General features: G+C 56.8%; 1 protein-coding gene and 2 long non-coding RNA genes across 3 annotated transcripts; 2 read left to right on the top strand and 1 right to left on the bottom strand.

Annotated features, from left to right (window-relative positions):
* The first annotated feature begins 761 nt into the window (after positions 1 to 761).
* Positions 762 to 1,241, top strand: LOC121354589. The gene is made up of 3 exons (XR_005955301.1): positions 762 to 851; positions 924 to 937; positions 1,020 to 1,241. It is a non-coding gene; the product is annotated as an uncharacterized LOC121354589 (long non-coding RNA).
* Positions 819 to 1,153, bottom strand: LOC121354573. Its single transcript, XR_005955296.1, has 2 exons — positions 1,044 to 1,153; positions 819 to 961 (listed from the first exon to the last, which is right to left on the bottom strand). It is a non-coding gene; the product is annotated as an uncharacterized LOC121354573 (long non-coding RNA).
* A 1,480-nt stretch (positions 1,242 to 2,721) lies between the features above and the next one.
* On the top strand, positions 2,722 to 10,296 carry LOC121354578 (integrin alpha-10-like). Its single transcript, XM_041469310.1, is given in 14 exon segments — positions 2,722 to 2,899; positions 3,405 to 3,524; positions 4,340 to 4,509; positions 4,572 to 4,686; positions 4,757 to 4,916; positions 5,683 to 5,799; positions 6,871 to 7,021; positions 7,099 to 7,264; positions 7,336 to 7,409; positions 7,780 to 7,924; positions 8,804 to 8,952; positions 9,036 to 9,179; positions 9,395 to 9,598; positions 10,162 to 10,296. Coding segments are annotated over 14 exon segments (1,902 nt in total). The 5' UTR covers positions 2,722 to 2,847.
* The last annotated feature ends 28 nt before the right edge of the window (positions 10,297 to 10,324 follow it).

Below are 10,324 nucleotides of genomic sequence, written 5' to 3' on the forward strand. Positions count from 1 at the left end.
GTGGCACCTCTGGAAGTGACTGGTGCCGTTCCCGTCATTCCTGACTCTTTAGAGCCATGAAGTTCCAGAGTTGGATCCCACAGGGACATCAGCCCCCAAATGTGGTTTTTCCCATTGACTCTTCCAGAAATTTTAGGGAAAAAATTGGGATTGAACGTTCCCCCTCTTTGTCTGGGGAGAGCCTTTCACCTGGAGGCAGCTGACAGGGAATATTTGGGGCTGGAAAATGTGGATTGGGGCTGGAAATTGTGGGGTTCTGGGGCTCAGCTCCTCCGTGCTCTCCATCATCACCATCCTCCACCCCTGGCTCAAGCTCAAGCCGTAGTGATCCTTGGGAATTTTGGGGATTTATCCCAAAATTGTGGTTGTGACACTTCTGGAAGTGACTGGTTGGTGCCATTCCCATCGTTCCTGACTCCTTGGAGCCACAAAGTTCCAGTGCTGGATCCCACAGGGACATCAGCTCCCAAAATGTGGTTTTTCCCGTTGAAAAAAAACCTGCTTTTCCAGCAATTTTAGGGGTTCAACATTCCCCCTCTTTGTCTGGGAAGAGCCTGTCACCTGGAGCCAGCTGACAGGGAATATTTGGGGCTGGAAAATGTGGATTTGGGGCTGGAAAATATGGATTGCTGGAGGCTTCTCATGGTTTTTTGGGGGGTAAATTTGTGGACAATTTTTTCCTGCCTTATTAAAAAAAATCTGAGTGCAGGGAGAAGGGAATGGGAAAAATAAGTGTCAGGAATAAATCCATGGCTCTGGGGGGAAATTCAGGCAGGGTCTGTCCCTGGGAGAGCAGGAATATCCTCTCAAAGGTTTTCTGGGAGCTCCAAATTATTAAATTCCAGAGGCAGGTTGTCCTTGGGAGAGCAGGAATAGGTTGGAAGGTTTTTTGGGAGCTCCAAATTGTTAAATTCCAGAGGCAGATTGTCCTTGGAAGGTTTTTTGGGAGCTCCATCCTGACCTCCTGTGCCCACCAGGGTTGTGCCAAAGGCTTTTTTTTTTATTATTTTTCTTGGAAGGTTTTTTGGGAGCTCCATCATGACCTCCTGTGCCCACCAGGGTTGTGCCAAAGGCTTTTTTTTTATTATTTTGTTTTTTATTTTATTTTTTTTTTCTGGGAAAAGCAGGATTGAAGGCTCTGGAGCAGTGTGTGGGATTTGGGTGGGAAGCACTCCAGGGGATCCCACAGTGTCAGTGTAATTAATGAATAATTTAATGATTAAAGTGCAGCAAACACTGCCTCAAACACTCCTGGGGCTCTGGGGGCTGTGCCCGTTCCCTGGTTCAGTGCCCAGCACGCTCGGGGGAAGAGCCTGGTTCTGGTCCTGAACCTGGTTCTGGTCCTGAACCTGGTTCTGGTCCTGAACCTGGTTCTGGTCCTAAACCTGGTTCTGGTCCTGAACCTGGTTCTGGTGCTGAACCTGGTTCTGGTGCTGAACCTGGTTCTGGTCCTAAACCTGGTTCTGGTCCTAAACCTGGTTCTGATCCCCACCTAAACCTGGTTCTGGTGCTGAACCTGGTTCTGATCCCCACCTAAACCTTGGTCTGATGCCCTCCTAAAACTGGTTCTGGTACAAAGCCTGGTTCTGGTGCCCACCTAACCCTGCCCCTGAACTGGGAGCACTGGGCTGGACTGGGAATGGTGGGATGGGCTGGGAATGCTGGGCTGGGGGCACTGGGATGGGCTGGGAATGCTGGGATGGGGGCACTGGGCTGAACTGGGAATGGTGGGATGGGCTGGGATTGCTGGGCTGGGGGCACTGGGATGGGCTGGGAATGGTGGGCTGGGGGCACTGGGATGGGCTGGGAATGGTGGGATGGGGGCACTGGGCTGGACTGGGAATGCTGGGCTGGGATGGACTGGGAGCACTGGGCTGAACTGGAGGCACTGGGCTGAACTGGGAATGCTGGGCTGGGGGCACTGGGCTGAACTGGGAATGCTGGGCTGGGAGTACTGGGATGGGCTGGGAATGCTGGACTGGGAGCACTGGGAGTGCTGGGCTGGGGGCACTGGGATGGGCTGGGAGCGCTGGGCTGGACTGGGAGTGCTGGGCTGGGGGCACTGGGCTGAGCCGGGGCCCCGTGCCTCAGTTTCCCCGTGCCTCAGTTTCCCCGTGCCCCCCGCTGCCGGGGGCCCTGCCTGGGCGGGGCCGGAGCTGCACAGTCGCTGTTTGTCCGTTTTTCTCCTCATTCCTTGGGCTTTTTTTATTTATTTTTTTTTAAATTCCCCCTGAAAATTCCTGCCCGTCCCGCAGCCTCTGGCAGCACAAGTTTCCCTCTGTCCTAAATCGCAGAGTTTGAATTTTTTTTCCTTTTTTTTTTTTTCCTTTTCCTTTTTTTTTTTTTTTTTTTAACTCAGCCCGGCTGGTGGCAGTGTCACCCGGAGGACGTGGCAACCCAAAACCCACCCAAATCCACCCAAAATCCGCCCAAACCCAAACCAAACCCCACCCAGACCCCCCCAAAAAACCCCTTTTTCCACCTCCCCACTCCGGGGAATATCCAGGTGTCACTGCCACCTCTGTGGGTTCAATCCTTGGGGAAAATTCTGATTTTTCCACCCCCTTTTCCCCAGAAAAAAAGTGGAAAAATCCCCTTCAAGCATCCAGGACCCCCCCAAAAATAAAAATCCTGCGCCCACCTCCTCCCTTTTTCTCTTTTTTCCTGTGTTTTTACCGTTTTGCCTGTTTTTTCCCCCTGAAATTTCACCTCCCCCCCATCCAAAACCACATTTATTTTTAGCAGCCAATTGAAGATGAAGGAGGAGGGAAAATAAACTGGAAAAAAAACCCAAAAAAACCGGAATTTTGTCCCTTTTGGAGTCAGAATCACCTTGGAGCTGCAGAAATGAGAGGTGTGGGGAACCAGGGGCTGCTCCTGGCGCTGATCCTGCTCCCAGGTAACCCCAAAAAAAACCCCAAAAAATCCCTTTATTTTGGGTCATTTCGGGCTTTTTCCAGGCTGGGATTGGGATCAGAATTGGGATTTAGGGCTCGGTTGGGATTGGGGTTTGGATAATCCGAGTGCAGCCACGTGGGGGTCCCTCCTGCTCTCTCTGAATTTCCAGGGGGGATTTTGGGATAAAACCAGCCAGTTTTGGTCATTTCTCCCCACTTAAATTTATTTTGGAGCTTTTTGAGAAGAAGAAAACACCAAAATCCCTTTTAAACCAGCCAAATTTGGTAATTTCCCCCCCTCCTAATTTATTTTGGAGTTTTTTACACCAAAATCCCTTTGGATTTAGGGCGGGCTCAAGGTGGGAAGGGGAACTCACGAGAGGAACTAAAACCCGGAATTTTTAATGGAAAAAATCTTATTTTTAATGGGGGATTTTTTTTTGGGGGGGGAAAAAAAGACAAAAAAGGGAATTTGCACCCCCTCGGGACCCTCCTTGACCTCGGCAGGGCTCGCTGGGGGGTTCAACATCGACGTGGGGCGTCCCAGGCTCTTCCGGGGGCCACCGGAGTCCCAGTTTGGCTACCGGGTGCTGCAGCGGGGGGGCCGCGGGGACACGTGGTGAGTGAGCCCCGGGGGACACGGGGAAACTGAGGCACGAGTGGGGAAACTGAGGGAGGAGTGGGGAAAATGAGGCAGGAAAGGGGAAACTGAGGCACGAGTGGGGAAACTGAGGCAGGAATGGAAAAAATGAGGTAGGAAAGGGGAAACTGAGGCAGGAGTGGGGAAACTGAGGGAGGAGTGGGGAAACTGAGGGAGGAGTGGAAAAAATGAGGCAGGAAAGGGGAAACTGAGGCACGAGTGGGGAAACTGAGGCACAAGTGGGGAAACTGAGGCAGGAAAGGGGAAACTGAGGGAGGAGAGGGGAAACTGAGGGAGGAGTGGGGAAACTGAGGCAGGAAAGGGGAAACTGAGGCACGAGTGGGGAAACTGAAGCAGGAAAGGGGAAACTGAGGCAGGAAAGGGGAAACTGAGGCACGAGTGGGGAAACTGAGGGAGGAAAGGTGGGGAAGGGGTGGGAAAAGGAAACTGAGGCAGGAAGGAGGGCAGTGAGGTTGGAAAGGGGAAACTGAGGCAGGAAAGGGGGCAGCGAGGTGGGAAAGGGGTAAACGAGGAGGGGAAGAGAGAAACCGAGGATATTTGGGGGTTCCCTGTGGACTTTGGGATTCCCTGGAGGTTTGAGGGATGTCCCTGTGGGTTTGGGGGTCCCCGTGGGTTTGGGGTTCCCTGTGGGTTTGGGGATTCCCTGGAGGGTTGAGAGGTTCCTGTGGACTTTGGGGTTCCCTGGGGGTCCCTGTGGATTTGGGGTTCCCCGGGGGTTTAAGGGATATTTTGGGGCTCCCTGTGCCTCTGAACGTCCCCGTTCCAGGTGGGGGTGCCGCAGCACATGGAGCCCCCCATGACCCAGAGCCTGCTGAAGTTTTGGGGTCCCCCCCGAGGTGCTGACCCCGTTTTTGTCCCCGTTGTCCCCAAGGCGCCGAAATCCCGTGGCTCAGCAGCAGCGCCGGCCACCTCGGCATGACTCTGTCGGACTCCGAGGACGGCGGCTTTGTGGTGAGCGGAGGGAAACTGAGGCAGGGGGGTGGGGCCAGGGCGGTGACGTCACCCCAAAAAAGGCGTGCGCCCCGCTTTGGTCCCAGGAATGTGGCACCTCCGTGTTCAGCACCGGCCGCTGCGTCCGGCTCGACGAGGAGCTCCGGCCGGTGGGCACCGTGGCGCCCACAGCCCAGCGTGAGTGGGGTGGCACGTCCTGGGAGCCGCCGGCCTGTGCCACCCCTGGTGTCACCGTGTCCCCTGCCAGGTTGTCCTACCTTCATGGACATCGTCCTGGTGCTGGATGGCTCCAACAGCATCTACCCCTGGGAGGAGGTGCAGGCCTTCCTGGGGAACATCCTGGGGCGCTTCTTCATCGGGCCTGGGCAGACACAGGTCAGGGTGGGGCGCCTTGGTGGCACCGCGGTGTCCCCAAGGCTGGGGAGAGTGTCCCCAGGGCAGTGCTGTTGCCCCTGGGATGGTGGCATTGTCATTGGAGTGATGGCACCTGGTGTGGCACCACGGTGTCCCCAAGGCTGGGAGGGTGTCCCCAGGGCAAGGGGACTGTCCCCAAGGCTGGGGGGGTGTCCTCAGGGCAAGGGGACTGTCCCCAAGGCTGGGGGGATGTCCCCAGGACAAGGGGACTGTCCCCAGGGCAGTGCTGTTGCCCCTGGGGTGGTGGCGTTGTCATTGGAGTGATGGCACCTTGGTGGCACCTTGGTGGCACCATGGTGTCCCCAAGGCTGGGGAGGGTGTCCCCAGGGCAAGGGGACTGTCCCCAGGGCAGTGCTGTTGCCCCTGGGATAGTGCCAGCCTGGGGGTGATGGCATTGTCCCTGGGATGATGTCATTGTCCCTGGAGTGATGTCATTGTCCCTTGGGGTGATGGTGTTGTCCCTTGGGGTGATGGCATTGTCCCTGGGATGATGTCATTGTCCCTTGGGGTGATGGCATAGCCCCATGCTCTGGGGATTTGAGGGGTCCCCATAGAGTTGGGGGATTCCCTGGGCATTTGAGGGATGTCCCAGTGGGTTTGGGGGATTCCCTGGGGATTTGGGTATCCCCTGGGGAATTGAGGAGTCCCCGTGGGTTTGGGGATCCCCTTGGGAATTGAGGGATGTCCCTGTGGGTTTGGGGATCTCCTGGGGAATTGAGGGATGTCCCTGGGGGTTTGGGGGTTCCCTGGGGAATTGAGGGATGTCCCTGTGCTGGGGGAGCACCCCACGGCCCAGAGCCTGCTGGAGGCCGCGCGGAACCTGACACGGCAGGAGGGGAGGGAGACCAGGACAGCCATGGCCATCCGGGAGGCATGGTGGGCTGGGGTCGGGGTCGGGATGGGGGCAGGATTGGGGTGGGATTGGGGCTGGGATTGGGATGGGATTGGGAGCGGGATTGGGCTGGGATTGGGCTGGGATTGGGAGCGGGATTGGAATGGGAGCGGGATTGGGATGGGATTGGGATGGGATTGGGCTGGGATTGGGATGGGATTTGGGCTGGGATTGGGATGGGATTGGAAGCGGGATTGGAATGGGATTGGGATGGGATTGGGAGAGAGAGTGGGGCTGGGATTGGGGTAAGAGTTGGGTTTAAGGTCTTGGTTGGGATTGGGATTTGAATAAAGATCGGGATTGGAACTGGTATCAGGCTTGGGAACAAGTCAGGACTTGGATTGGGGTTGAGATTGGGGTCAGGATTGAGAACATGATTGGGATTGGGAGAGGGAGTGGGGCTGGGATTGGGGTCAGAATTGGGATTGAGGTCTTGGTTGGGATTGGGATTTGAATAAAGATCGGGATTGGAACTGGTATCAGGATTTGGATTGGGGTTGGGATTGGGAGAGGGAGTGGGGCTGGGCTTGGTGTCAGAATTGGGATTAGTGTCTAGGTTGGAATCGGGATTGCAATTGGTATCAGGCTTGGGATCAAGTCAGGACTTGGCCTGGGATCAGGATCAGGGTCGGGACCGGGATCAGGATCAGGGTTGGGCCTGGGATCAGGATCAGGGTTGGGACCAGGATCAGGATCAGGGTTGGGAGCGGGATCAGGATCAGGGTTGGGCCTGGGATCAGGATCAGGGTTGGGACCAGGATCAGGATCAGGGTTGGGAGCGGGATCAGGATCAGGGTTGGGCCTGGGATCAGGATCAGGGTTGGGACCGGGATCAGGATCAGGGTTGGGACCGGGATCAGGATCAGGGTTGGGCCTGGGATCAGGATCAGGGTTGGGACCGGGGTCAGGATCAGGGTTGGGACCGGGATCAGGATCAGGGTTGGGCCTGGGATCAGGATCAGGGTTGGGAGCAGGATCAGGATCAGGGTTGGGAGCGGGGTCAGGACCGGGGGAGAGTTTAGGATGGGGCTGAGCAGGGCCTCGCTCTCCCCCAGCACCGAGTCCTTCAGCGAGGCGCGGGGCGGGCGCCCGGGGGCGGCGCGGCTGCTGCTGGTGGTGACGGACGGCGAGTCCCACGACGGCGACGAGCTGCCCGCGGCGCTGGCCGAGTGCGACCGGCGCAACGTCACCCGCTACGCCATCGCCGTGAGACCCCTGCCACCCACCCCTGCCTTCCCCCGGACCCCCGGGGGGGCTCCTGCTGAGCCCTGTCCCTCCCTCAGGTGCTGGGGCATTACCTGCGGCGGCAGCAGGACCCCGAGGATTTCATCCGGGAGATCAAGACCATCGCCAGCGACCCCGACGAGAAGTATTTCTTCAACGTCACCGACGAGGCTGCCCTCAATGACATCGTGGATGCTCTGGGAGATCGGATCTTCAGCCTGGAAGGTGCTGGTTTGAGGCTGGGGTGGTGGGAAGGGCTGGGGATTCCAGCTGAGTCTCCTTCCTCGCCCGCTCAGGCACCCACGGCGACAACGAGAGCGCCTTCGAGCTGGAGATGTCCCAGATCGGCTTTTCCGTCCACCACCTCGAGGTGATCCTGTCCCTGTGGAGTCAGAAATGCCACAGAAGGCTAAATCCGCTTTGTTAGGACGCCCATTCCTTTCTGTGTCCTGGCTCGCTGCAGGAGGACCTGATTGGTCCTTTAATTGGCTAATTAAGAAGCCACCCTTTGGTAATCAACACACATTAAGGTGATCACAAACACCATGTGCAGCAAGATAAGAATTGCTCATAATTCTTCCCTCTGAGCTTCTCACAGCCTTGGGAAAGTTCTTTGTGAGCACACTGGGAAAGATGGAAAACAACCCTCAGCCCATCTCACCCCTGGCGTGGCGGGGTGACACTGGCGGGGTTTGGGGACACCGAGCCCTTGCGGTGACACATCCCACCCACCCCGGCAGGACGGGATCCTCTTTGGCATGGTCGGAGCCCACGACTGGGAGGGAGGAGTGCTGCAGGAGAGGCAGCGCGGCCGCGTGGTCCCGGCCCGCGAGGCCTTCCAGGAGGAATTCCCGCTGCAGCTGCGGAACCACGCGGCCTACCTGGGTACTGGGCATCCCTGGGGCCGTGGGGTGGGCCCCCGGATTTGGGGTGAAACGGGGGTGTCCCCCGGCCTGGAGATCGGGGGTCAATGGGGGTGTTCCGTGGAGTGGGTATTTGGGGGGGATTTGGTGATACAGGGGTGTCATGGGAATTTGGGGTACCCTGGGGATGCTCCGTGGAGTGGGTATTTGGGAGGGATTTGGTGATACAGGAAAGTCCTGGGAATTTGGGGTGCCCTGGGGACACTCCATACTCCAGGGATGCTCCAAACCCGAAAATTTGGGGTGCCCTGGGGATGCTCCGTGGAATGGATATTTGGGGGGCTTGGTGATACAGGAATGTCCTGGGAATTTGGGGTGCCCTGGGGATGCTCCCTGCGATGGGTATTTGGGGTGCTTGGTGATACAGGAGTGTCCTGGAAATTTGGGGTGCCCCAGGGATGCTCCCTGCAATTGATATTTGGGGAGCTTTGGTGGTATAGAAATGCTCTGTGACCTGGATATTTGGGGTGCCCTGGGGATGCTCCCTGCGATGGGTATTTGGGGTGCTTGGTGATACAGGAATGTCCTGGGAATTTGGGGTGCCCCAGGGACACTCCAGGAATGCCCCAAACCCAGATATTTGGGGTGCCCCAGGGACACTCCATACTCTAGGGATGCTCCAAACCTGGAAATTTGGGGTGCCCTGGGGACACTCCAAACCCAGATATTTGGGGTGCCCTGGGGATGCTCCAAACTTTGATATCTGGGGTGCCCCAGGGACACTCCAGGAATGCCCCAAACCCGGATATTTGGGGTGCCCCAGGTTCGCTCCAAACCCGGATATTTGGGGTGCCCCGGGACCCCCCGTCTCCCCGGGGCTCTGACCCCGCTCTCCCCCCAGGGTACTCGGTGTCCTCGCTGCAGCTCCCGGGGGGGCAGCGCCTCTTGGTGGCCGGTGCCCCCCGATTCCAGCACAAGGGCAAGGTCGTCCTCTTCCAGCTGGACCCCCGGGGGACCGTGACGGTGGCCCAGGCGCTCGTGGGGGACCAGGTGAGGGGTGCTGGGGGGCCTCGAGGGCTTGGGGGAGGGGAGTTTGGGCCCCCCCTCAGCCTCACAGCCCCCTGCACCCCCAGATCGGCTCCTACTTCGGCAGCGAGGTGCTGGCCCTGGACCTGGAGGGAGATGGGGACAGTGAGCTGCTGCTGGTGGCAGCGCCCTCCTACCTGGGGGGGCAGAGCTGGGAGACCGGGAGGGTCTACGTGTACCGTGTGGGGCAGGTGAGGGGGCAGGGGGTGAGGGGAGGGTCTGTGTGTGCTGTGTGGGTCTGGGGGCTTGGGGCAGGTCCCATTTGTGTCGAACCGGTGCGGATCAGCACAACACCCCGCCACTGAAGGAATTCCAGGTGGCTCTTGAGGGGGTAACCCAGCAGCACTGCGGGGGTCCCTGTCCCTTGTGGGTACCGAGGACCCCCTCCCCACCCCTCCCCACCCAGGACCGCCTGAGCCCCGCGGGCTCGCTGCTCCCGGAGCCGCGGCCGCAGGATTGCCGGTTCGGCTCGGCGCTGGGCGCGGTGCCCAACCTGAGCCAGGACGGGCTGGCGGGGGCCGTGGTGGGCGCGCCGCTGGAGGACGGGCACCGAGGGGCGCTCTACGTGTTCCACATCGCCCCCCGCTCGCTGCTGCCCCGCCGCGCGCAGGTGGGTTTGGTTATTGATAGTAGTTATTGATTTGGGGGTTTATTTAATTGTATTTTAAAAGTTCTATTTGTTTTATTTTATTTTGTTTGATTTTTGCTTGGTTTCGTATTTTATTTTATTTTAAAAGTTTATTTTTATTTTATTTTGACTTGATTTTATTTTTACTTGGTTTCATATTTTATTTAACTTTATTTTAAAAGTTTATATTTATTTTTACTTGATTTTATTTTTACTTGATTTTATTTTTACTTGATTTTATTTTTACTTGAAGGTTATTTTAAAAGTTTATATTTATTTTATTTTATTTTTATTTTTGCTTTATTTTTACTTGATTTCATATATTATTTAACTTTATTTTCACTTTATTTTATTTTTATTTTTCCTTTATTTTATTTTTCCTTTATTTCATATTTTTACTTGATTTCCCATTTTTTAAAGATTTTATTTCCCAAATTTACACTTAAAACCATTTATTCTCTTTCCTAACACTCTGAGCCTGTCCGTGTCCCGCCTGCGGCTCACGAAGGGTTAATTAACCCCCGTTAATTAACTGTCGCTCGCAGCGCGTGGGGGCGGCGGCGCTGGGCTGGAGCCTCCGCTACTTCGGGATCAGCGTGGACGGACGGGTGGACATGGACGGGGACGGACTGGTGGACGTGGCCGTGGGGGCTCGGGGGGCGGCCGTGGTGCTGCGGTGAGGGGGACGGGGACACCTTGGGGACAGGG

Source organism: Pyrgilauda ruficollis, unplaced genomic scaffold (assembly GCF_017590135.1).
Source record: "Pyrgilauda ruficollis isolate IOZ18807 unplaced genomic scaffold, ASM1759013v1 scaffold1022, whole genome shotgun sequence".
Classification (NCBI taxonomy): Eukaryota; Metazoa; Chordata; class Aves; order Passeriformes; family Passeridae; genus Pyrgilauda; species Pyrgilauda ruficollis.